At 42.0% G+C, this 27581-nt stretch overlaps 1 protein-coding gene and 1 pseudogene across 3 annotated transcripts; one reads left to right on the forward strand and one right to left on the reverse strand.

The window, feature by feature from the left end:
* Positions 1-1365: 1365 nt before the first annotated feature.
* Positions 1366-2724, reverse strand: LOC144218746 (keratin, type I cytoskeletal 18 pseudogene; annotated as a pseudogene).
* Positions 2725-6697: 3973 nt separating this feature from the next.
* Positions 6698-27203, forward strand: SPG21 (SPG21 abhydrolase domain containing, maspardin). Of its 3 annotated transcripts, none has more exons than XM_077747123.1 (9): positions 6698-6850; positions 10345-10431; positions 13115-13276; positions 17119-17199; positions 18682-18827; positions 21271-21379; positions 22124-22231; positions 24297-24437; positions 26490-27203. In XM_077747123.1, the coding sequence occupies exons 2-9, from the start codon at positions 10369-10371 to the stop codon at positions 26604-26606; spliced, it is 927 nt and encodes a 308-aa protein (XP_077603249.1). In that variant the 5' UTR covers positions 6698-6850; positions 10345-10368; the 3' UTR covers positions 26607-27203. The 3 variants fall into 3 exon arrangements, with proteins under 3 accessions (XP_077603249.1, XP_077603262.1, XP_077603256.1); XM_077747136.1 differs by lacking the exon at positions 10345-10431 and adding an exon at positions 12680-12818; XM_077747130.1 differs by lacking the exon at positions 6698-6850 and adding an exon at positions 7094-7113.
* The last annotated feature ends 378 nt before the right edge of the window (positions 27204-27581 follow it).

Below are 27581 nucleotides of genomic sequence, written 5' to 3' on the forward strand. Positions count from 1 at the left end.
CTGACATGAAAGGAAAAGGATGGATGGAGATGTGACTGGAAGAGTAAGTCAGGAGGGCCACTTCGCAGAGGGCTTTGAAAACCATGAGAATTTGGACCTCTGTCTTGCATGCAATAATCAAGGAGGTGACCAGATTTGCATTCTGGAAAGGTAACTTTGGTAGTGGGGTGGAAGGCAGAGTAGAGGTAAAACCTGTGGCAAGAAGATCTCTTGGGAGGTTAGAAGTGTGAAGAACTGAGCTATAGCAGCAGTTACAAGGGAGAGGAAAAGGATTTACGAGATTTTTGCTTATAGAAGTGAGAACGTAGTTATAGTTCGGGTATTATATTGGGTGATGGAGAGTTTTGGCTCCAACACTGATTAGCTTTTTGGTCTCTAACAAGTCCCGTAACATCACTTAACTTCAGTTTCCTCATATGTGAAATGAGGCTGAAGATTAAAAACAAAACAAAAAACCAAACCAAAACAGAAAAAAACACTACCCAAATAGTTTTGAGTCAAGGCCCAGCCCAGTCCAAAGATTTTACCTGCACAAAAAATACGGCCAAATGCTAAGTAGGGGGCTGTAGGTGAGGCTGTGTGAGCTGGAAAGGGAAGCTGGACATCATGATTGGCATAGTTGGTACACCATGAAATACCTTTCATACTAATGAAATCTTGAAGCGAGAGTGTAAGACACTTCTTACAGAGCCTATCCTAGGTCTGGAGGACAAACACCAAGTTTAGAAATGCCATCTGCAGTTGGCAGCCCATTTTAAAATGGTAAATGGTGAACATCCCAGATAGGCCTCAGGAAACTATATTTACAGTTTCATGCCCTCTATAGAAACCACAATCCAGTATGACTGAGTGGTGTTTCTCATCTAAGCCAGACTCACCTGGAGTGCCTGCTTAAAATGTAGATTCATGGGGCACCTGAGTGGCTCAGTACTTTAAGCGTCTGACTCTTGACCTTGACTCAGGTCATGATCTTATGGTTTGTGGGTTCAAGCCCCACATTGGGCTCTGTGATAACAACTCAGAATGCTTGGGATTTCCCCCCCGCCTTTCTCAAAAAAATAAAAATAAAATGTGGATTCCTGGGCCCAACTCCAGACCTTGAATCAGACTCTCTGGATATGGGGCTCTGCATTTTATCACACTCAACAAATAATTTTTATGCTAGAGTAGTAACAGCTTTAACTAGCTTATGAGGTGCACATGGAACTATGGGCTGACCCCTAGGTCCAGGGTCCTCCAGGGAAGGGTGGAACACAGCCTATTCTGTGCTCTGGCTGAAAGGATGGATTTGCGAAAACATTGCCTCCTTATGCAAGATGCTTTTATTTATTTATTTTTTTTGACCTCTGAACTTTTTATTGGCCTCCTGCTCCCCCAAGGGTACCCCGCTTCTGCTGCTTCAGCGCCTCAGGACTTTGGTGTCGTTCGTCTCAGACACCACTTTGCTATCCACGATCCTGTGGGTGGTGGTCTTCTGGATGGTTTGCAAGGAGTTGCTGGCATCCAGGGCGTCACCCAGACTGAAGTCCTCCCTGTCTTCCAGCAGGCGACGGTAGGTGGCGATCTCAGCCTCCAGCTTGACCTTGACATTGAGCAAAGCCTCGTACTCCTGGGCCTGCCGCTGCCCCTCTGTCCGGGTCTGGGCCAGCTCTGACTCTAGGTGCAGCAGGACCCCGTTAAGCTGCTCCATCTGCAACGCCTAGCGGGTCTCCACCTCCCTCAAGCTGTTCTCCAAGCTTGCCTTCAGGTTTCTCATGGAGTTCAGGTTGATCTCCAAGGACTGGGCCGTACATCTCAGCTCCGTGAGGGTCGTCTCAGCTGCTCCTATCTCAGCGGTCTGGGAGGTCACCACTGTGGTGCTTTCCTCAATCTTCTGGGACCAGTACTTGTCCAGCTCCTCTCGGTTCTTCGCCAGCTCGTCATACTGCGCCTGGGTGTCCGCCATGATCTTGCTGAGGTCCTGAGATTTGGGGGCATCCAACTCCACGGTCAACCCAGAGTTGGCGATTTGGTTTTGTAGACCCTTTACTTCCTCCTCATGGTTCTTCTTCATGAAGAGTAGCTCCTCCTTGAGAGCCTCGATCTCTGTCTCCAGCTGCAGCCGAGTGACATTGGTGTCATCAATGACCTTGCGGAGCCAGCCCATGGATGTCGCTCTCCACAGACTGGCGCATGGCCAACTCCGTCTCATACTTGACTCTGAAGTCGTTGGCAGCAAGACGGGGACTGTCAATCTGCAGAACGATGTGGGCATTGTCCACAGAATTTGCAAAGATCTGAGACCTCAGATCCTCGATGGTCTTGAAGTAATGCCCCCAGTCTCTGGCCTGGGGTCCCTTCTTCTCCAGGTGTTCCCGGATTTTGATCTCCAATCTCTGATTATCAGCCTCCAGGCTCCTCACCCTCTCTAGGTAGGAGGCCAGGCAGTCATTCAGGTCTTGCATGGTCTCCTTCTCGCCCTGGATGCCCCCTATGCCTGCCAGAGCCCCAGCCATCCCGGCAGCCATGCCCCTGAACCCCCAGCCTCCCCGGAAGCTAGAGGAGCGGGACACGGAGATCCGGGAGCCTGAGCCCCCGGCGCCTGCATAGACGCTGGCCACACTGCTGACCGGCTGGACCCGGTGGCTGGGCGACTGCACCGAGCCCACGGACCGGTAGTTGAGAAGGTGGAGTGGGTGGTGAAGCTCATGCTGTTCCAGGAGTAAGAGGAGAGGCCAGGACTCAGGCTCAGGCCACCTATGCAAGATGCTTCTGTTTGAGTTCTTGTCATTGCAGAAAAAAATCAGACTCAAAACAATTTACTTACTCATTACAAGTTGGGTGACCTTGGACAGTTACTTAAATTCTTTCAACTCTGATTTCTCAGTTTAAAACATGGGTAATACCTACCTTGCAGAATAGAAATACATATAGAATTTGCCCAGGGACGTGCCTGGCACATAGTAGGTACTCATTAAGTGCTAGCTATTACTGTCAGCACAGCCTAGTACTTCTATAATGCCTTCTTTGGGTCTGCAACAATATTTTCTCCTCTGGATGGCAGCAGTAGCTTGCTGAGATGCCTTTAGACCAACAGGAGGAAAAGAATTTTAGAGTGGGAAAGGTTATATAATTTAGTAACTCAAAATTTCATTTAAGAGGGACACCTGGGTGGCTTAGGTGGTTGAGCATCCAGCTCTTAATTTCAGCTTGGGTCATGATCCCAGGGTCGTAGGATTGAGCCCCGTGTCAGGCTCTGCACTGAGTGTGGAGCCTACTTAAAATTCTCTCTCTCTTCCTCTGCCCCTCTTCCCCACTCGCATGCTCTCTTTCTCTCTCTAAAACAAAACAAAGTAAAAATATTAAAAACATATAAAATAAAATCTCAGAATTGGAAAGAATTTAGAGATCAGTTCATCTAACCTTGGGACTCATTTAACTGAGAAGGAAACCACACTAGAGAAAAGAAATGTCTTGCCCAAGAATAGAACTCAGGTTTCTTAACTCCCAGATGATAATGAATTATTAATTATAAGTAACTGTATATAACTTGTTTGCTATGACCTTTGTTCATTAGGGAGCAAGCTATAGAGTAGACATGTCAGCATTTTTCTTGGGCAGTTCCAGAATCCCCATTCTATGTCTGATCCCCATAATTCAGTGTGGTGTATATCTGACACGGACTGGGTCTGGCGATAAGGAAACAGTATTCATTTTCAGTCTTGGATCTCAGCATAATTTGATATACAATGCTGACATATAATGTATCCTGGACAGCTTTAAAGGATGGTGTTCCAAGAACTGGTATTAGTATAAAAAACTAATTTGTTTCCTCTTTCACTTTTTCACACATCCATGGTTTCTGGGTAGAATAGAGGTAATTCACTCTGGTGGGTTAAGTGGATGAGGCATTCTAAGTGGAGGGAAAAGTATATAAACATCTAGAGGTTTGAGACCTCATTGGGTATTTGGGGCCCTTTGAGAGAGCCTGACCTTCTCTCGCCTGTGGACCTTGGACTTTAGTTTGAAGGCAGGAGGGAGCCATTAAAGGAAGAGCAGGGTTTAGGATATGAACATAGTTGCTTTTAATTATTATTCTTTTTTTATTTGAGAGAGAGAGGGAGGAACAACATGAGTGGAGAAGGGGCAGAGAGAGAGGAAGAGAGAGGATTCCAAGCAGGCTGCAGGCTCCCCAACATGGGGCTCGATCTCACGATGTTGAGATCATGACCTGAGCCAAAATCAAGAGTCAGACACTTAACCAACTGAGTCACCCAGGTGCCCCTTAATTATTTTTAAACCACACAATATGTGAATACATTCTTATATAATTTCAAACACTAAATCTAGGGATGCATGGGTGGCTCAGTCATTTAAGTGTCTAACTTGGGCTCAGGTCATGATCTCACGGTTCGTGGGTTCAAACCCCACATTGGGCTCTGCTGTCAATGCAGAGCCCACTTCAGATCCTCTGTCTCCCTCTTTCTTTGCCCCCCCCAACTTGCTCTCTCTCTCTCTCTCTCAAAAATCAAAATGAAAATGAAAACAAATACTAAATCTAAAGCCAAAGTTCTTTCCCACCCTTCCATCCTCTGGTTTTCCTCAGAGGTAACCACTATTCCATGTGGTGTATATACATACATGCATAGGAAATACAGCTAGGATTATTTTGCACAAGTGTTTTAAAACAAATACTATCCTACCAAAAGATCAATTTGAAGGACAGAGCTTGGATTTGGACAATTCTGAGAACCAGCTGGCCATCTGTTTACTTTGCTGGTGTTCACAGAGTATTTTGTGAACATTCCAGTTTTTAAGTGAGATTCTCACACAGGGATTGGTGTATGGGAACCATCTGGAAGACCCCAACTATGACAGCTGCAAACGCTCAAAGCCATATCCACTGGGTCTGCCTGCACTATGGCCTGCCCTGGGTCAAAAGTTTGCTCCCTGCAGTTGTGCAATTACAGGACAGCTGGAATTCACAGAGATTAAATGTTCTTTGTTCAGATTAGGGAATGGTTAATGTGCCTGCCATTTGTTATAGAACAACTGAATATCCAGACATGACCATGGGGTCCTTTTCTCAGGATAAAAAAACATTCATTACTTTGGGTTTGATCTTTTACACTGTAACAAAAGTTCACAGGCAACAAAAAAATCTACATAACGAAATGGCCTTTCATTATCAACAGTCAAGTTAAAAATTATTATCAAACTAACAGAATAAACACCTCTAATTAGGCATATCCATAGCTTAAATCAATTAGGGCTTTACTAAAGTGAGGTCTGGGGGTGTGGGACATAAGGAATCCAGTGTTAGTGATACGTGTGGATAGATTTATTTATTCTCTCATTAACTCACTGAATATACATTTAGTACCTACTATGAGCCAAATCACGTACTAAGACACTAGTTAGTCTGTTCCTTTTGCCCTAAAGTTCACGGCCCACCTGGGGAGAAGTAAGTAATGTAATGAGTACTCATAGTGGTCTTTACATGCAACTGGTGGTTTGCCAATTATTCCATTCATTAAACTATTCCAAAGTGTTGAAAAAGCCACAAGGTTAAAAATCTTCGATAGAAACATGCCCTATACACTTATGTGGTACTTATAATAAATGACCACTTGCTATGACTGACTAGAAATTCTGAAAATAGTGATGGGGTGGGGAGCCAGAGGCTAACAAGTTACCAGGCTCCTGGGGAATGCATCAAGATTTGTCGAAGTTCTAGACTAGGGCCCCAACACTCATGAGCAGGAAAGCAGAGGTCATGACTAAGGATGAAGTTTACTCAGATTCTCCCCTGACCTTAATCCCATAAATAGTTGCCTGGGTAAGGGCAAAAACCAAAGGCCTTTAAACAGGGTATAAGCTTTCCCTAAACAGATTAGGGCAGGCACTTTCAACAGGACCTTGTTGCAGGATCACAAAAAGACTTCAAACAAGATTTACATGTTATCCAACTTTATCATACATTCTTTCAGCAAACTGCAAACGTTTGTTTTACTGAGTAACCTCCGCCACATTTCGCTTAAGTAGAAAGTGTATAAATATATTAATATTCTCTATACTTTTAAAGGGAAGTGATGCAGGAGCTGGAGGCTTGATGGGAGAATGTCAGCACAAGTCTGCAAAGTGCTGTGAAGGGCGTCACAGCGGAGGACTACGGAGGGCGTCTATGGTTGTGCCAAGAGGAAAAAATCTTGCCAAGCAAAGAGAGTACACAGCGCTGTTTACTAAAGCAGTGACCCAGAGGGGGTCCCCTTAAAACTTCACGTGGCGGAGAGAAAATGGTCCGCACCTGCTTCACCTGCAGGCAGCAAACTGAAGGCAGGGGGAGATCCCAAGGGGGCAGGCGACCCCTTCTGCCACTCGCACAATCTCTCCCTCGGTGCCCACATCAAATGGGTGACTTAGAGCTGACCCAAAGGGCACTCGAACATCCTCCCCGCGCCCGCCACCACGTCCAGGGCGGACGCCGACTCCCAACCGGCAGGATGTACCGAGCCCGCTATGAGCCTCTCACCTCGGTCTCCATCCCGCCCTGTCGTCATGGTGACTGCCGGAGCCACGCAGCCCCGCCCCTTCCTCATGACGTGGCCCCGCCTCCTCCGAACCCGGAAGCGCGAGGCTCGCGCCCACTGAGCGAACCGTTCGGGAGAGGGGAGCGCGGCAGCAGAGGCTTGGCGGGGGGCGGGCCCCGCCNCCCGCCCTCCAGCTCGCCCCCACAACCCTGTGGGCCTGCGGGTACTGAGCGCTCCGGCAGTCGGTGACCCAGACTCAGCCGCCTCCCCGGCCCGTGCTCTACTGGAGGGAAGAGCCGCCTTGGAGAGGAGGCAAAGGGACGTGGGGGAGGCCACGGCAGGTGAGGGGTGGGCGAGGCCCTGGAAGCGGGGATGTGGGTGTGTGATGTGTATAGGTTTGCAGGTGGGTGTGTATGTACTGTGCGCGGCTGCCTCTGTCGGTATGACTTTGTTAGTGTGGCCCCTAGTGGGCCGGTCCATGTGATCATGCACGTGATCGCATGTCCATTTGTGTATGTGTGTCTGCCTATCTGTCTGAGGTCAAGTTTGACTTCCTGGGGTGGTCGCTATACCTGTGACCCTGCCTTTTTTGTGGCTTTCACAGGTGGGACTGGGAGAGGATGGGGTCTGTGTTTGGATCATCGGGGGGTGGGGGTGGGGGTGCGGGGCGCTTGACCAGGGCATACTGTTGTAATCTGGTCCTAGGGATACACTGCTGCAGCCCAGGAATATGTTTTTCAACTTTTAAGAACTCTGAGCAGAAGCTAGTTATTTTGGAGATTGCACCTCAGCCTGAAAGTGACAAATGTCTTTGTCATTGCTGAGTACCAGGTGTGAGACTTGTGAATGGGGGATGAAGAAAGTAGCAGGACTAGAGTGTTTTGCTTTTCCTCTTCTGGCTTTCCTGGGGAGTTATAAATTCTGCATTTATGCTGCTGCTTTGTCTCCTCGTACAATGTTCCAGCTCCAGTAATGATTCAAGAGACCGAGGAGTAACTTAATAGCTGTGTGCAAATTTCCAAGAGCTTTTATACCAAGACAGTGTAAGATGAGGTGTCACAGAAAAACTGTCAAGTAGGCAGCTTTTCCTCCCATGAGGTTTAGACAATAATGGAATAAATTCGTGAAGGAAAGAGGGATAAATGTTCCCCTAAAGAAATCTGAAGAAAGGATAGCTGTGTAGTGGTGTGGTGAGCTATTGAGACTTGCATTTAAAAAGCCAACTCCATCGCCTAGAGACTCTCAGGTTCTAATATTTAGTTACTGCTGGTCTGAATAATCACAGACCGTCCATATGTGGATCAACTACAGATTGAGATAAAGGATCCAAAAACCTCTTGACTAGTTAATCTGGTTATGTGGCTTAAACACTTTTAAAGATGATTTCATTGATTGTAAACTGGCAGCTTCTGTTGAATCCCTGAGGGGTAAGTGCATGTGATTGCTGATGCACACTCACAATTGGCAGTTTTATTGTCTAGCACCACAAAGGCCAGAGAGGACTGACTGTCCAAAGTACTCCCTGAGGAGGGATTTCTTTAGGCAAGATTAAGGCTGATCTCTGCAGCCCTTTTCCCACCAGCATGAACAGGTGCTTTTGTTTTTGTGAAGAATTGAATTGTGAGAAATCAAATCAGTCTTGAGCTCCTCCTCTGCATTCTTTCTTATTTAATACTGACCAGTCTGGTCACAATCTCAGTTAACCTTTTTTGCCATATATAGAATATTCCTCTTGTGACTTGGAAAATTATACCCCTTTAGTGAATGAAAGAGAGCCCGGAGAACAAACTTCCTTTTCATACCACTCACAGCTGCTTTCTCTTTGCAGCAGTGAGATTTTTCTTTTCTTTTAATCTTTTTTTTTTTTTAACTTAGTTGTCAGTTGGTCAGATGCAACATTTGGTATCTATCTTACCTTTCATGTACTGCCAAACTAGCACAAGTGTTAAAATCACTTGCCTCTACAGAAATTTCATCACAGTTGGGTGGAATCTCTCCATCCAGTGAGATTAGTTATAAAATGTTACACCGAGGTGGTTGTGAACAATACCGAGGACTGTGGTAAGGCACATCTTTTAACTTATTGCTGTGGGAAGAAGTGGATGTCAGTGAATGTGTGTGCCTGTGTATGATCTGTATGTCTGTGATAGTTTGGTTTGTACTTTGCAGCCGATTCCAAAACTGAATTAATTTATCCCAAGTTTGGCAAATCAAGAAGCTAACTTTCTGACTTTAAGTAGCTTAGGTATTTTATAAACCTACTGAGTAGATTCCAATGGCTTAGATTTTTTTAAACATGTTAATATTCATTAAGGGAAAATGGATATGCAAAGAACAGTTTTCTTTATTCCAGGATGAATTATAACTACATCTGTGCACACCGGTTTCAGCATAAGACTGGCTAATGATATTCTTGGTACTTTTGAGAACAGCTTATGATTTTAACGAACTTTTCTAAAATTACCATCCTAGCCTTGAGAGAGCAGACCATTATTGCAATGTCAAGGTTGTAAATCAAGTTTAATAATGGATGTCTACATCTCTCATCTTCTTGGGGTTTAGGAGCCCCCCCAAGATTAGAGGTAACTGTTATGACTGCTGAGTTCCCGGTACTCCTGAGTCGGCAGATGTGGAGGGCCAAAAGGGAGTCCCCAGCTCCTGGCCAGTCCAGAGAACCCCGCCCCATGACCAACCATTCAAAATAACAATTCAGAGTCAGCCCAGGAGTTAAGTCCAATGGTCTTGAATACATCCTAGCCCTATTAGGAAATCCAGACTTGCCCTGGTGGTAGAGGCCAGGATGTACAGCAAGTATTTGGATCCTTCCAAACCAGGGGGTGGAAGTTCCTCATTTGGCAATAAGAATCTGCAATAATTTCAGGTTCCTGTTATGACATAACACAGGAGGGGCAGCCTTTCCCTTGAAGATGCCCAGCCACTCCAAAGCTGTTCGATCCCTGGGTCAGAAGAGACAATAGGATTGCCTGATCCAGTCTCCTTAGGACAGTCATCCATGTAGTCAACAGATAATGCCTGTTCTGTGCCAAGCACTGTTCTAGGCTTTGGAAATACAGTGGTGAAATAGTCATAGATGAGAAAACAAGCCCAAGGAAGGTCAGTGACTTTTCCAAGGTCACTATAAAAGCTTAAAATCACTAATCTCACAACAAAAGACTGCATATTTCTTCTAAAGACACATGTTTTGTTGCTGGTTATAGTGCCTGGCATTTAATCATAGATCTTTCAGAGAAGGGCGTATCACATTTAATCACATCGAGAACTGTATTAAGAATTAGATGTGAGGTTCTGAAGTTATGTTCCACTAGAGTTAGATTTATGGCATTTTGTGACATGATCAGGAAGCAGGCTTCTGTTACCCCCTTTCTCTAGTATGGACTGTTCCCTGAAATTCTCTCATACATCTTTGTTAAAATGGATTCTTAAGCTAGTGTCTACACATAGGTGACGGTACTGCAGTTTGGAATCATTTACCTAGGACAGGCAGTCTGGTGTCAGAATACACTGTCCTGCCTCTGGTCCTAGCTCTGCAATAGCCATGAGATCGCTGGTAAGTCGTTTAAATTTTCTTGACCAGATTCTTCATCTGGAGGAACTAAGAAAGAGTAATTATCTCTCAGGGCCCCCTCCTGCTCTGTGACTATAGGATTTCACCAAATTGTTTTCTGTAGTTTAAGTATATACTGACAAGGTAAAATAGCCCATTTCCTTGGTTTTACTGTTTAAAGTATTGTTTTTATAGCTAGAGCAGACTCTACATTTGGTTCTGATGTAAACATGAATTCTTGACATGAAACATCACATGCTTTTATTTCAGGGTTAACCTCCATTTCAGCTAATCATGGGAGAGATTAAAGTCTCTCCTGATTATAACTGGTTTAGAAGTACAGTTCCCCTTAAAAAGGTATGTATGGTTTTACTACACCTCTTATTTGCAAAGTCTTGTATTGTTTTTGTTTGTGACTTAGATGTTATGCCTTAGCAGTGTTTGAGAGTAAAGGTTATTGCCAAATATCAGGAGTCTGGGTTGCAGGGCATAAAGTTCACCCCTTTTTTGTCAAGTGCAGTGAACTCTTGAGACACATTCGAGAGTAAAAGTGGGTATGATTATACTCATTTTATAATTGCTTTTGTGTATTCAAGCTAACAGGAAAATGTGTACTCCGTAGAGTTTAGTGGAAAGCTTGCAGCAAGAGCAACTATACACTAAGTGCAGTCAGATGCTATTATAAAGCCTTTTCCTGTTCCTCAGGTTTAAGATTTTCAATGGGTCACATTATAGGTCCTCTGTAATGGTAGTCCTCTTCAGGAAACCTTATTTGCCCGGGATGTCCAAAAATCCTGAGCGTTCACAGTGAAGTTTGACTGTTGGCTTTGAGTCCCTAATTAATCCCAAATGTTTGGGGATCACACTGGACAAAAGCTAGTTAAGTCACAGAGTCACAGAGCAAGGTCTTTGCTGATCCCTTTGAAGGCGTATGAGATGAAAATCATCTATGTCTCTGTTACAATCATTTTGTCAGGTAGGCATCTGTGGAAGTGCCGTGCAGGTTTGAATTAACAACAAAACTATGCTCCTTATAGAAATTTGAGATGCAGTCCTCCAGGTATAACCAGAGTATCTGCTAGACAATTGGCACTGTTGGAGGTCAGCAGATACCTTACTTAATTCTTCCAACAGTTTAACAAAGCTGGTAGTGATATACCTCTTTCGCAGATAAGAAACCCAAGGTCCAGAGAAGTTAACATGTTAAAGGTCCCTCAGCCTGGTAGAATCTGCATTAAAATCAAATTAATCTGGCTTCACAGTCAGAAGTACTTGACTGCTTACCAAAGAGAGCCACCCTTCCTTCTGCTCCCTGGGAAACTCCTGCCCATGCTAAATGTTAATTCGTTCTTGCCGTCCCTCTACCTCGTCCCTTCCCCTCAGATAATTCATGTGCGCTCATCGTGATGGACTCACTTTCTCAGCAAGCTAATCACCAGACTCCAAACAACCCAAACTTCTGTAAATATTCTTAGAAGTAGTTATAGGGTCGTTTCATTGTGTGATTTTCTCCAGTTGTGAGATCAGTTTGGTCCACAAGTCATGATAAGTTTGCTTGAAATCTCATGGTGCTAGATTTTAAATTATCAAATAGATATTACATCTTCTGAGGGAATTCTGACAAAATTGCCATTCAGAGAACTCTGAGAAAATTGAAGTGATAAACAACTTTTAAGTATCTATGGCTTATATTCAGAACATACTATGTGAATTATATCTCAGTAAAGGGGGGAGAGAACATGCTATTTCTGTTATTTTTCTTCCAAATGGATTATTATTCCTAGAAAATTTCAGAGACCTAAATATTCTTATCTCATATGAATTCTGTTATTACAAGATTGGGATTTACTGTGTGCGCTGCCAAAAGCCATTAAGAGATTTTTACCACAACCGTAGCCAATAAATAAATAAAATAAAATAAGAGCAAAATTGTGTGTGGCAAGATACAAAGGGCAGAACCATGAGTATGAGATATTACTGTCATCATCTGTGACCTGGGAAGTCTAAAAGGGAATTGTTAGGGTCCTCTGGATGTGCCTTGCCCCATTTGTCTGCTCCCAACGATGCCAATGATCCCAGTCAGTGTGTTACCATTTACAGTGACACCAGGGACCAGAAGATAGAGCCTGGAGGCCTTGAATTTTTTAGTGTAAAAGTAGGATAAATATTGATTTGCATTGGCAAAAGTTCAGGCAGTTTATGTACTCTTCCAAATACCACCAGAAAGTCAGCCACAGAAAACAAAAAGTAAACTATCATGCAGTGAATAATAGTAATATCTAACAGTCACTGTTTGCCAAACTCCGCACCGAGCGCATGATTGTCTCAGCTCACTTAATGCTCATCTTTTTTTCCTGTTGGGTTAAGAACCACTAATTCAAGAAGGTTTCTGATGCCCTTCCTCCTCCCAACCCGCTTTTCCCAAGAAAGCCAGTTTTTCCCTCTGCCCACTCCCTACACCTGACTGACTGGTTTGAAACATTCTTCCAGAACAGGGACACCTACAGCTTCTGTGTCCTTCCTCTTTTGCAAAAGTCCTCCCCTCAGAGATGTGGTGCACATGAGGTTCCAGAACCATCTCCTGAGTAGTACCATCTCTCCCTAGTTTGTCCGTAGGGCCTGGAGTCTTTCCTCCCCTCTGGGCAGCGCTGGAGAATGACTCTGCAAATTGCCTCCTACCCACACACAAAGCCAGAAGTATGGGGAAGAAATAAGATGCTGATTACGGAGTTTACTGTTTAATGGTAAACAAAATAGGCTTTATATAATCATGGATGGGAAGGAAAATTAAAAACTGATTTTAAAAAGATCTTTATACTCTTTGGAAGAGTATAAGGCAATTCTGTACAGTATGTTAGCACCTAGAAGGAAAAAGAGACCCAAGCAGTTTATTATACATGCTGGTCGGGTGTGATTCCTAGGGTACCTTGTAACACCCAAGGCAGTGGCATTAAAAGTGTCACAGAAATTATAGTGTAAAGTAACAATATCAAACCAAGTCCATAAGGTTTTCCATTTCTTCTTACATCATTCCCTCCAGATTATCGTGGATGATGATGATAGTAAAATATGGTCGCTGTATGATGCAGGCCCCAGAAATATCAGGTGTCCTCTGATATTTCTTCCCCCTGTCAGCGGAACTGCGGATGTATTTTTCCGGCAGATTTTGGCTTTGACTGGATGGGGTTACCGCGTTATAGCTGTAAGTATTATTGATTCAGTATTACAGTTCAAGTCCATATTTTGTGGGGTTTTTTGGTTTTGTTTTGTGTAGTTGGGTTTTTTTTTGTATGTGGGTGCTTCTGTTCCTGATTATAGTAATGGGCATTTTTTTTTTTTAGGTGAGGTAAGATTGTTTTCCTTTTTTAAAATGTGAAATGAAGCCTTTGGAAGGAAGGTGGTACAGTACATGGACATACAGAAATGCAGAGGGGACAGACTTCTGTTGAAACCTCTATGCCCAGCTTTTATATACATTCTCTTAAGTCTGAATGGTAGGAAGCATTGTCCTTGTTTATAGATGAGGAAATGGAGGTCTAGCCATTTTGGTGATTGTGGCGGGCCATGGCCACTAGGTGGTGGAAGTCTGAGTCTTCTGACTCCATTTCCACTTCTGGTTCATTACACCACTGCCTCCAGGGGAGCTGAATGTGCAGTATTATACGGCAGAGGGGTCTGTTGACATTCAGCTGACTGAAAGCTTGCTTTAATGTAAGTCTTTGACAGTTGAGATGGGGCTTATTAATTAGCCCATACACTCAGTATTTACTTAAGTTTTTTGTTTCTGTTATTTTATCACTGAATTTGATCTAAATCTAGTTTCCCATTGATCATACTTGAATCTCTTCTGAAAGAACAGGGTAGGTGAGGAAGGCACTGTTGTTCAGGATGCCTCGACTGTGTAACAACGGAGGCTGATCAGGGGCTCCTGGGTGGCTCAGTCGGTTGAGTGTACAATTCTTGATTTCTGCTCAGGTTTGTGAGATCGAGCCCCACACCAGGCTCTGCACTGACTGTGGAGCCTGGGTGGGATTCTCTCCCTCCCCTTCTCTCTCTGCCTCTCTCTTTCTCTCTCTCTCAATAATAAATAAATAAACTTTAAAAACAAAAAACAATGGAGGCTTCTTCTCAGGAAGGAGAAACTCTTGGGCTTTGGAGTTGGCACTGGTTTTAGGAGCTGGAATAGTAACATGTAAACGGGTCTCCCTGTGGGAGTATTACTTACTCTGTGAAAGAGAGAAAGTATGGACCAGAGCTCTTCTCTCGGAAGGTAACTAAAAATTCTACTAGGTTTACCACCCTTTAGGCCACGTGGAACAAATCCCGTTCTTCCTCCTGACAGCCCTTCTCGAGAAAACTAGTTATTGTCAGCCTGCTGCCTTCCCCCAGGTCTTTTCTTCTCAGGAGAAATTCTCCACATTCTTTGGTCATTCCTCATATGACATGTTTTGAGTCTCTGCAACATAATCCTCCCTTGTTCTGGGTTTCCATAATTCCTCTTGGTGGACGGCATTTCAGGAAAGCGGGCTGGCAAGCACGCTTATCCCGGCCCTCCACAGCCTAAGACACCACAGTACCTTTCCTGGTGGCCACTGTCGATCAGTCAGGGAGGGGAAACTGAGCTGCCACAGGCATCTCTCCCAGTTCAGAGCAGTGTCTGAAGCTGACTGTGTGTTTTTTTGCTCCAAGCTGGCAGGTCACGATTGTTTTGCCTTCTGGTTAGATATTTCTTCTTGCCCCCAAGCTTCTTGATGTGGGGTTTCCTTATTTCATTAGCTAGATAATGAATCAAGAAAGGGCCAGGGGCGCCTGGCTGGCTCAGTTGATGGAGCATGCAACTCTTGATCTCAGGGTTGCGGGTTTGAGCCCCATATTGGGTATAGAGATTACTTAAAAATAAAAAAAGAAAAGAAAGAAAAGGCTAGTTGTGTCTTCAAAGTTTCTTTGTCCTTATGTGCCTAACCCCACGAGGTTGTTTTATTTATGTATTTATGTATTAAAACTTATTTATTTTTGAGAGAGAATCCCAAGCAGGCTCCACAGTCTCAGTGAGGAGCTGAACGAGGGGCTTGAACCCGTGAACCATGAGATCATGACCATAGCCTGAACAGATGCTTAACAAACTGAGCCACTCAGGCAGCCCTACCTCATGAAGTTTTAAAACTTACTACATAATTGTTAGTATCTAGCAATTGAAAGATACAGGTACTTTTGTCCTTTATATTTTTATTGAGATAATTACAGGTTCGCCTGTAGTTGTCAGAAATGATACAGAGATATCCCTTTTATAATTTGCCCAGTTCCTCTCAATGGTAACATTTTACAAAACTATAGTAGGATATCATAACCAGGGTATTGATATTAATACAATCCACCAATTTTATTCAGATTTCCAGTTTTACTTGTACTCAGTTATGTGTGTATATTGTATACAATTTTATCACTTGTCTTGGGTATTGACATTTTTTTTGGGGGGGTATAGATATTTTTAAATTAAAGGCTTCATAAAAGTATCTTTTTATAATATAATAGCTTTCTTTTCTTTGTGTGTGTGTGTTTATTTTTGAGAGAGAGAGACAGAGCACAAATGGGGGTGGGGGCAGAGAGAGAGGGAGACACAGAATCTAAAGAAGGCTCCAGGCTCCAACCTATCAGAGTAGAGCCTGACGCGGGGCTCTGTCCCCTGAACTGTGATATCATGCATGACCTGAGCCAAAGTCAGACACTTAACTGACTGAGCCACCCAGGCGCCCCATAATAGCTTTCTTTTCTATCATCTGACTCCAATTCTCAATTATCTACTAGGGAGCGGCTGTTCTTCATTCTGTCAGAATAGTGAAATCTTATCCACAAATGAAATTTTTATTAGTAAAATAACAGAATTACATCAAATCTAAAATTATCCTGTTACATACATCATAGTATCAATTCCAGCAACTTGTTAATGACAAAATGAATCTAAGTACTTAAAACAACTAACTTGTCAGTCAGGTTTTGCTTATTATGAAAGAGAGTGGAATTCTTTGGTGACAAGCTGGAGTCCCATAGAAAGGAGGTAGCGACTTGTATTTCTTTTTCTCCTCCACATCAGCTTTTATAGGCTACCTAAGGTCCAGCACCATACTTTTTCGGTCACAAATAAAAGTACAAGAAATCAGATATAATGCCTAAGTTAAATAAGAAAAGAGGAACAACTTATGTTTAATACTCCCTTCAAACAATGCTGCCAAGAAGAGAGGGAATTCTCCTTAGACAGGATTTTATTTCGAGTTCTCCAGAGCTATACTTTTAGAATTAAATTGGATTAAAGGGAAAACATTTTTTTACTTGGAAGGGTTCTGCTCTATTCACCCTTGAACCTTAGAGTTTCTTAGCTATTTGGAAAGGAAACAGGTGTGAATTGAAATTATTATTCACATAATATCTCTTATGTGCTATTCTTTTTTTAAATTGGTCTGTTAGGGGGCCACCTGAGTGGCTCAGTTGGTTGAATGTCAGTCTGTCTTCAGCTCGAGTCATGATCTGACGGTTCTGAATTCGAGCCCCACATCAGGCTTGCTGCTGTCAGTGTGGAGCCTGCTTCAGATCCTCTGTCCCTCACTCTCTCTGCCCCTCCCCTGCTTACCCTCTCTCAAAAAATAAATAAAACATTGAAAAAAATAATAAAATAAATTGGTCTATTAGGTAAAGTGTGAATTTTACAGTTTAAGAGAAGGTGAGAGCTAATTTCACATAGTATGAATAAGGAGCAGAGCTTAAGCAAATAAATGCTATTATGGGAGTCCTAAATTTTGCATATATATATATTTTTTTAATTTTTAATGTTTATATATTTTTGAGAGATAGAGTGCAAGTGGGGTGGGACAGAAAGAGGGAGACACAGAATCTGAAGCAGATTCCAGGCTACGAGTTGTCAGCACAGTGCCTGACGTGGGGCTCAAACTCATAAGTCATGAGATCTTGACCTGAACTGAAGTCGAATGCTTAACTGACTGAGCCACCCAGGCACCCCTATATTTATTATTAATAATGTTATTATTTCAGTTGCAGTATCCAGTTTACTGGGACCATCTTGAATTCTGTGATGGATTCAGAAAACTTTTAGACCATTTACAACTGGATAAAGTGAGTACCCTAAAGCTGAATATGTACAGGTGATTTTAATGCAGCATTTACGTTGTAAAGCCTGGTGTTGTCTTTATTTTGTTCTTATATGATACTTCTTTTGATATATAATTCACATACCATACAATTTGCCCTTTTAAAGTGTGTGAGTATGGTTTTTATTATATTCACAGATAGGTATAATATATATTTATATATAAACATAAATATATTTTGTATATAAATACATATGTAATATATCTAATATATTCACAGATAGGGTCAAGTTTAGGATATTTTATTTTCAACACAAAAAGAAACCCCATATTTATTAGCAGTGACTCCTCACCCTTTCTCCCCTAGCCCTGACAGCTTAATCTCCTTTCTGCCTGTGTAAATGTACCCATTCTGGGTATTTTGGATAACTGGAATCATGCAATATTCCTCTTTTCTAACTGACCTCTTTCACTTAGCATAACGTTTGCAAGGCCTGTCCATGTTGTAGCGTGTATCAGTACTCCATGCCTTTTTATTGTCAAATAACATCCCACCATATAGGTGTGCCCCATTTTATTTATCCATTCGTCCATTGATGCACATTTGGATTGTTGTCATTGTTTAGCTATTAGAAATAACACTGCTATGGGGCGCCTGGGTGGCTCAGTCGGTTAAACATGACTTCGGCTCAGGTCATGATCTCACAGTTTGTGAGTTTGAGCCCCACATCAGGCTCTGTGCTAACAGCTCAGAGCCTGGAACCTGCTTCAGATTCTGTGTCTTTGTCTCTCTGCCCCTCCTCCGCTCACACTCTGTCTCTCTCTCTCTCTCAAAAATAAATAATAAAACATTAAAAAAAATAAATAACACTGCTGTGAACATTCGTGGATACATGAATGTGGACATGTGTTTCTGGTTCTCTTGAGTTTGTACCTGGAGGTAGAATTACCAAATCATAGTTTTTTTTTTAATTTTTAAAAATATTTTTATTTATTTCTGAGAGAGAGAGAGACAGAGACAGAGACAGCATGAGCAGGGGAGGGTCAGAGAGAGAGGGAGACACAGAATCTGAAACAGGCTCCCGGCTCTGAGCTGTCAGCACAGAGTCCAACACGGGGCTGGAACCCACTAACCGTGAGATCACGACCTGAGCCGAAGTCGGACGCTTGACCAACTGAGCCACCAAGGCGCACCCCAAATCATAGTTTTCTTAAACATAAATTACAAGTTGTTTCATTTTCTGGTATAATCTGTGGATAATATTTTCTTACCTTGTATTTGCATGCATGAATTGTTTTCTTGATGGGATGTGTAAGTTGTACTTATTAAATGCATTGTTTCCTAAATGTCTAACTGCTATTGATATTTTCATCTAAGGACTAGTGATGACATTTTATTCTGTGGTTGGTGAGAAGTAAAATAACTTTTTTTTGCGGGGTGTGGGGCAGATTTATGTTCCAGAGTGATCATTGTTGTAGTATCCTTCTTGTGTTTGTTTGCAATTAGGTTCACCTGTTTGGGGCTTCTTTGGGAGGCTTTCTGGCCCAGAAATTTGCTGAATACACACACACATCCCCCAGAGTCCATTCCCTCATCCTCTGCAATTCGTTCAGCGACACCTCCATCTTCAACCAAACTTGGACTGCAAACAGGTAAGCACGTGAACATTTGGCCAAAATTCTTAGGATTTTCATTCAGTGGAATCTCGAAAATGTTGGCTTTTGGGGTTTGTTGTTATTGTTACACTAAGCAAGTGGGGAGGGGTTGTATCTACCTCTGTCTTTTGAAACTGCCCTGGCTTTTAAAATTAGAAACAATCACCTTTGCCAAAGAAAAGAATGGAATGAGCTCTGAATTTAGCTATTTCTGTTACTCTGAATTATGAGTTAGCTTTGTTTAGTATACATTCCTGTGCTCCTAACAGTTCCTCTTCAGCTGCACATGTAACTAATATAGTGTCCTGTTTGTTCTTCTTACTATGTTGTTAAACAGTTCTATATATTGACTGACACCGTGTCTTTAGGCATCTGGCTTCCCCCAGTTTTTCATTATGTTCTACTGCAAATCTTTGTACAAATTGCTTTTTTCCTTACCTTTCTGGGTTATCTCCTTGAAATGTCTTTCCAAAAACAGAGAGAATACATTTTGTCACATACCAGCACATGTTTTGCACATCATGACACTTTAGCGTTAGTCTACTTTGAGAGAGATGGAAATGGTGGCCTGCTTCGTGGGGCCACCCATGGGGCGCTTGTTTCCTCTGAGCCCTCCTTTCATTGAAGATTCCATTTTAGGGGCGCCTGGGTGCCTCAGTCGGTTGAGCATCTGACTCTTGATTTTGACTCAGGTCATGATCTCATAGTTCATAGGATTGAGTCCCATGTCAGGCTCCGCTCTGACAATGTGGATCCAGCTTGGGATTCTTTTTCTCTTCCTCTCCCTCTCCCTGCTGGGGAAAAAAAAGAAAAAGAAAGAAATGTTATTGAAGATAACATTTTATTTATTTATTTTTAATTTTTTTTCAATGTTTATTCATTTTTTTGAGAGACAGAAAGAGACCGAGCACAAGCCTGGGAGGGGCAGAGAGAGGGAGACACAGAATCCAAGGCAGGCTCCAGGCTCTGAGCTGTCAGCGCAGAGCCTGATATGGGGCTCAAACCCACGAGCCTCAAGATGGTGACCTGAGCTGAAGTTGGACACTTAACCAACTGAGCCACCCAGGCACCCTGAAGATAACATTTTAGGTAGTTTGATAAGTATCTAATAGTACCTTAAAGCTAACTTAATGTGATTTTTTTTTCATTGCTAGCAAGACTAGACTCTACCCTAAAAGAAAAAGCCCTGTGAGTAAACATACCTGTATGATCAGGTTGATTTTCACAGAATGCTCTAGGTAAACACTGTTTTCATGATTTTCACATTTCTTTAAAATTACAGGTAGAGCATGAGACCCTTGATCTCTGGATCATGAGTTTGAGCCCCACATTGGGCAAATAGCTTACTTAAAAACAAACTGTACTCTGTTCTTCTTAAAAGCTTTTTCTGATGTTATCTCGGTAGTTTACTCAGCATTTGTACAAAAATTTCTTACATGCATTAGCTACAAATAGTTCACGTCCAGACAGTGCACTAAAGCTCATTGATTATTTTTGATGATTTTTAATGTTGTTTTTACTGTCACAAGCCAAGACTGCCCCTACTTTGTTTGTGCCCGTGCATATGAGCTACATTTTGCCAAATATCTGAGTGCCTACTATGTGCCACCCATTGAGGCTACAGGAGCAAGCAAAGCCAACAAGGTCTATGCCTGGCAGAGGGTACCTAGGCGACATCGCCTTGAGAAAATAAGGAAACCCTACGGGTGGGATGGAGAAAGGTAACAGAAAGAGGGCCAACTGGCCTTGTGAGGGAGGCTCAACTTCCAACAAGCCAGTCCACTGAGAACATGTGTCAGAAGGTGGTCTGCACCTTTTATAAGTTATTTTCACCATAGGTTTAGAGAAAGTAGTGTTTACTCTATAGAATGGCTCTCAACACTTCTAATTAATGGAATAAATATCAACTAAAAATCACATACAGAAATCCATAGATTGAATTGCCTTGAATTAGCCCAATTGGATCTACTAGTAACAAACTTTGGAGGTATAACAGCTCTTTCATTTTGCTATTTTGAAATATCAATCAATCAAAACATGATATAAACCTGAAGGTTGAAGTCTCAGTTTTTCCATTTTCTAAAGGAAATAGTTTAGCCATTGGAAATAAGGCCAAATAGTAAATAATAATAATAATGATGATGATAAATACACAGAATTATCAAAATGTCTACCTTGTGTAAAGGTACTTGAAATACCACCTATAATTATTCTAAATCTTCAAATAAAACTTTAATCATATTAAACCATAACTCTTTGAGAGCTCAGGAGAATGTATATAAAAACAAGATTCTTTAAAACTAGTTCTTTGGAAGAAGAGACAGGTCTTTTTTTCTCGAGATCCCAAGAACCTGGCTAATAAAAAGTCTCAATATTGAATAAATATTTGCTACTTTTGTGTAATCTTGCAAACTTAAATTATCAGGTCCTTGTTTTACAGCTTTTGGCTGATGCCATCATTTATGCTCAAAAAAATAGTTCTTGGAAACTTTTCATCTGGCCCAGTGGACCCTATGATGGCTGATGCTATTGATTTCATGGTGGACAGGGTAAGGATCATGGCATTGGGGTGGGGACACCTTGTACTAGGAATTTTCGTGTCTCCTTGGTTCCTGACGACATATCTGTCGCATTTAGTATAAGAGATGTTTGCTAGACAGTCTTCCATATTAACTTTAACTCACCCATACAGATATGAATGTTGGTAAGTAATTCATCAGAATCACTTGGGGGGAGCTTTTAAAAATACAGATTCCAGGGGCACCTGACTGGCTCAGTCAGGATAGCATGGAACTCTTGCTCTAGGGGTCATGAGTTCGAGCCCCACGTTGGGCATGGAGCCTACTTAAAAAAAAAAAAAATACAGATTCTAAGGCCTCTCTGGCCCATTGAACTGGAATCCCTGGGTGTGGGATCTGGGAACCTATATTTTTACTCTGTTCCCCCTCTTTCTCCTTGAGGTGAGTCTAAAGTAGCAGACTTGCATTTTAGGGACTACAGGGCTAGTGACGTCTGTCTGTCACTTTTGAGTTCTAGGAAGTGGCTTGCTGCCCACAGGCGCCTGGTTGAAGAAGCAGTTCAGATTGAGGGCTATGGATGCCAGGTTCCCAGAATAGAAAAATGCCACCACGTGGGAGGCCCAGTGGATGGTCTTGCAGATACATTGTATTTCCTCCTTGGTGATCTTTCTGGACACACGATACCACCTTTGTAAGCACAAAGATTATCTGTGGACTTAATAAAAATGTTAGAAACAAAATTAATTCAAAAACTGTGTGTGTTTTATCCTACAGCTGGAAAGTTTGGGTCAGAGTGAACTGGCTTCAAGATTAACCCTGAATTGTCAAAATTCTTATGTGGAACCTCATAAAATTCGGGACATCCCTGTAACCATTATGGATGTAAGCTTCCTTTTAAGTCAAATAGATGCTTTACCCTTTTAAATGTATATATATCAAAATCCTCATAAGTATTTTGTAATTGTTCAGTGTGCCTCTTCAAATGCTGCCTTGGATTTTTCTTTTATACCCTTCCCCCACCCACTTTTTCAGTTCTAAAACAATTAGTGTATTGTTTATCCTTTTTTTTTTCCTGATAGGAATAACATCATTAAAGTAGGAATAAACATAAGCAAACATGAGAGTCCTTACCCATTCTGATACAGTTTTACTATTTTCACCAACAGATACTGTACTTTAGATATTACACATCCATGAAGCAAAGAAAAGTTGCCTCGTGGGGGCAGAGAATCAAGAATTCCATAAAATCAAATTAGCACAAAAGCTTGCTTCTTTTGTGCTCTAGTTGTGATAAAATATATGTAACAAAATCTACCATTTTAACAATTTTTAAGTGTATAGTTCAGTGGCATTAAGTATATTTACAGTGTTGTGTGACTGTCACCATCGTCCACTTTCAGAACTTTCATCATCCCAAACTGAAGCTCTGAACCTATTAAACACTAGTTCACCATCCACCCCCCCCTTCCAGACCCTGGGACCCAACATTATGCTTTCTGTCTCTATGTATTTGACTATTCTATGTACCTCACATAAGGTACATAGACTATAAAGAATCACATAATATGGGTACTTCTGTGTCTGGCTGAATTTACTTAACAGAATGTCTTCAAGGTTTATTCATCTCGTAGGTGTATTAAATGCTGAATAATATTCTCTTGTATGCATATACCACATTTTGTTTATCCAGCCATCTGTTGATGGACATTTGGGTTATTCTCCATCTTGGCTATTGTAAATAATGCTGCTGTGAGCATTTGTGTACAGATATCTGTTTGAGTACCTACTTTCACATCTTTTGGGTATAGACAGAAGTGGAATTGCTGAGCCATATGTAATTCTGTGTTCACCTTTTTGGGAAACCGTGATATCATCTTCCACAGTGGTTGTACCATTTTACATTCCCACCAGCAGCGCACAAGGGTTTGAATTGTTCCACATCCTCCCTAACACTCATTATTTTCTGTTTTTTGATAATGGCGATTTTAATGGATGGGAAGTGGTATTTAATTGTGGTTTGGGCTTATTTTTTAAAATCATATAACTATTTTGCCTCACAAATTGATTTATTCCTAAATTCAGATGACGTATTTTTAAGAATTGATTTTTGTCCAGAAATTATCCATTACAAGCATGTAAATAATAACTTTTCATTCTTCACTGTAATCTTTACATTCCAACATTGACCATGACACAGAGAGAACTTTTTAGTACTGTTGGTAAAATATTCAGTACTCCCAGTACATTTGCTCTGTTTGCCCATCTTTCAAAGCTGAGCTCATGTACCCAAAGCTTGGGTCACTAAAAACCGTGTATAAGCTTTAGGCAAGTTGGAGATGTTTTGTGTGTGTGTGTGTGTGTGTGTGTGTGTGTGTACGCGTGTACACGCTCATTAAAAAAATTGCTTTTTGAAAACTTGTTTGAATGTGTGTGTGTAAACATAAGTTTATTTTGGCAGTAAAAGATGTCTAGAATCATACACTCCAAATTGCATGGTGGTTCCCTCAGGAAAGGATCTGGACTTTTTCTTATACTCAAACTTTTGGTGTGTGTGTGTGTGTGTTTTTTCCACTGAGCATATGCTACTTACGTAACTGTTTTTAAGTAGTAATAAAATGTAAAAGTTCTTTTGGGATTTCAGTGATCTTTCTGAAATTAACTGGCATTTTCAATAATGATTGTTCACTATTAATATTCTTTTAATTCAGTTAACTCTGTTTGAAAAAATTCATGGTAGACTTTTCCCCCAAAGAATGCAACGACAAAATCTGTAGCTTATGTTAGAGATAGAAGTCACCAGGGACCAGTAGGAGGAGATGGCCCAGGCTGGCCAGGGTTCAGCAGTGTCTCTTCACAAGAAAGAAGTGCTTTGGGAAGCACTTTCCATGATATGGAAAGAACATATTAAAATACCAGCAGGTTTCAGCCTTGTGTTTTTTTTAAAAAGGTATTTGACCAGAGTGCACTTTCAACCGAAGCTAAGGAAGAAATGTACAAACTGTATCCTAATGCCCGGAGGGCTCACCTTAAAACAGGAGGCAATTTCCCATACCTGTGCAGAAGTGCAGAGGTGAATCTTTATGTACAGGTAAGTCCCAGCTTGGAAGCCAGGGCACTTTGAACCCTCAGTGTACAGTTTGAAACACAAAACTTTTTTTTTTTTTTTTTGATGGTGGAATGAAAGAACTACAGAATTCTCTGTAGGAATGAGACATTTGTGGGGCATCTGGGTGGCTCAGTCGGTTTAAGCGTCTGACTTCAGCTCAGGTCATGATCTCACAGTTCGTGGGTTCGAGCCCCGCGTTGGGCTCTATGCTGACAGCTCAGAGCCTGGACGCTGTTTCAGATTCTGTGTCTCCCTTTCTCTCTGCCCCTCCCCTGCTCACACTGTCTCTCTCTCTCTCTCTCTCTCTCTGAAATAAGTAAAACATTTAAAAAAATTTTTTTAAAAAGGAATGAGACATTTGCTTGATAAAGTGGTTTACATTAATAATTTATAGCAGACTTCAAGCAGGTATATTAGAGACAGTCAGGTAACTCTCTACCTACCATCTCTTTTCTAAGAATAGCAGGACTATATCCACACACCCAGAAGTAGCCATTTGGTATGATGTGACCTTGCCTTCTGGGTACAATGAATTCAATCAGAACAGGATACCAGATTCATAAAGCAACTTCCTGATCCATTTTTAATGCATTAAAAAACACACACACAAAAACTAACAAAAACTGCCACTTTGCCCTCTACCTTAACTGGATATATATTTTTTTTAATGTTTGATTTATTTCTGAGAGAGAGAGACACACACAGCATGAGCAAAAGAGGGTCAGAGAGAGAGGGAGATACAGAATCTGAAGCAGGCTCCAGGCTCTGAGCTAGCTGTCAGCACAGAACCCAACGCGGGGCTTGAACCCATGAACTGTGAGATCATGACCTGAGTCGAAGTCAGACACTTAACCAACTGAGCCACCCACGTGCCCCATAAATGGATCTTGAAATAACAGTGAGAGGTGCGTGGGTGGCTCAGTTGGCTAATCTTCCAACTTGGGCTTAGGTCATGATCTCATGGTTTGTGGGTTCAAACCCTGCATCAGGCTCTGTGCTAACAGCTTGGAGCCTCGAGCCTGTTTCACATTCTGTGTCTCCCTCTCTCTCTGCCCCTCCCCCACTTGTGCTCTGTCTCTCTCAAAAACAAACGTTTTATTTATTTATTTTCATTTTTGTTTATTTTTGAGAGAGAGAGAGACAGAGCATGAGCTGGTGAGGACCAGGGAGAAAGGGAGACCCAGAATCTGAAGCAGGCTCCAGGCTCTGAGCTGCCAGCACAGAGCCTGACGTGGGGCTCCAACTCACAAACTGCGAGATCACGACCTGAGCTGAAGTCAGACGCTGACTTGGACACTTAACTGACTGAGCCACCCAGGTGCCCCTAAATTAAGATTTTTTAAAAATTAAAAATAGCAGTGAGAAATTACTGCTTTGGCAATTTGGCAAGAAGTATCAAGAATTTCAAAGAACAGTCACATCCTTTGGTCCTGTCATCTACTTGTGGCAATGGATCCTAAGTAGAGGACCCTAAATTCAGAAAAACTCGATGCCTAGAACCCTTCATCATAATATTATTGCGAACAGCAGAGGACTCATAAACTTACTGAGTCACAGCAGCAAGACAGGAGGGTAAACAACTACTTACAGAGCAGTGTGCCACCATTTAAGATGTTGATGAAATTTATAGGAACTTGGGAGAGACCTGTTACATATTAAATAAGGAGCAAAGATCCCAAATTGTGGGTTTTTAAAAAAAATGTTTATTTCTTTTGAGAGACCGAGTGAGAGGAGGAGGGGCAGAGAGACAGGAAGAAAGAATCCCAGGCAGGCTCTGCACTGTCAGAACAACCCAATGTGGACCTTGAACTCAGAAACTGCGAGACCATGACTCAGGGCAAAATCGAGAGTCAGACGCCTAACTGACTGAGCCACCCAGGCGTCCCTCAAATTGTGGTTTTTAAAAATACTTCTTTGACTTTTCTGTGTTTTCCAGTTTTTCCCTTATTAGTACGTATTACTCTGTAATTTTAGAAGCATAAAATATTTATATGCCATAGTGACATTTAAAAGAATGATTCTGTGTTTCTACAGATACATTTGCTACAATTCCATGGAACCAAATATGCGGCCATTGACCCTTCGATGGTCAGCGCTGAGGAACTCGAGGTGCAGAAAGGCAGCCTCAGCGTCAGTCAGGAGGAGCAGTAGTTGTGGTGTTGGCTGTTAATGCTGTGTGATCCAGAGAGTTCTCATACAATCATGGCGTCAGTGCCCACCCGGTGGCCTCTCCATCTGGCTGTCAGGTTCACCGGTTATCACTGTGTTTGGAAGTAGGACTGATTGTCGTCTTTGTGACAGGCGGCAGCTCTTCTAAGCCAGTGTAACTGTTCCCTCTTCGGTTTTTTTAGCTTTCAAATTTGAGGAAGTACTTTTGAAGACTCCCATTTTAAGAATTGTGAAAATTTTGCTACCAAAAGTCATCACCACTGTGTTCTTAAGCGAATATTAATTTCTGAGGTTTGGGATTTTGTTTTTTTTGTTTTTTTTACCTTTTTTCTTTTCTTTCCTCCTTTCTTTCTTTTTATGTTATTTGCTGTAAATGCTGCACATACAGATTGTGTATCAGAAGGACTTCGGTTATTTTTATGCTTTCTTGGTTATCAAGTGCCAAGCTGTCACCCCGCCGTGTGCTCTCCTGCAACATCAACTACTTCTAATTTCCAGTTACACAGAATCATTTTCAGTTTTATCTGTTGCCTTTCTAGCCATTACAGTTATTTGGAATAAAAATTCAATTTCACTGAATGGCTTTGGTGATTATTGTAGCTGCCCAGCTGGGCTACATAGGTGTAGGACTTTCTGAGAAACAGAGCGTGGTGGTGGTGGCCAATTCCATGTAACATTAGGTAAGTTACATAATCTCTCTAAAGTGCAGTTTGCTCATTGTAAAGTAACAGCAGGTCTCACTTACTGAGGTGTTACCATGTGCCAGGTACTTTTCATACCATTTTTCCCCCTCAATGGGAATGTCTCTTAAATCTCTTTTAAATTTTTTTTTAAGTAGGCTCCATGCCTAACATGGGGTTTGAACTCATGACCCCGAGATCAAGAGCTGCATGCTCTACCTACTGAGCCAGCCAGGTGCCCCAAATCTCTTTTAAACTGTATATTTTTCTTTCTTGC

Source organism: Crocuta crocuta, unplaced genomic scaffold (genome assembly GCF_008692635.1).
Source record: "Crocuta crocuta isolate KB4526 unplaced genomic scaffold, BGI_CrCroc_1.0 scaffold130, whole genome shotgun sequence".
NCBI lineage: Eukaryota > Metazoa > Chordata > Mammalia > Carnivora > Hyaenidae > Crocuta > Crocuta crocuta.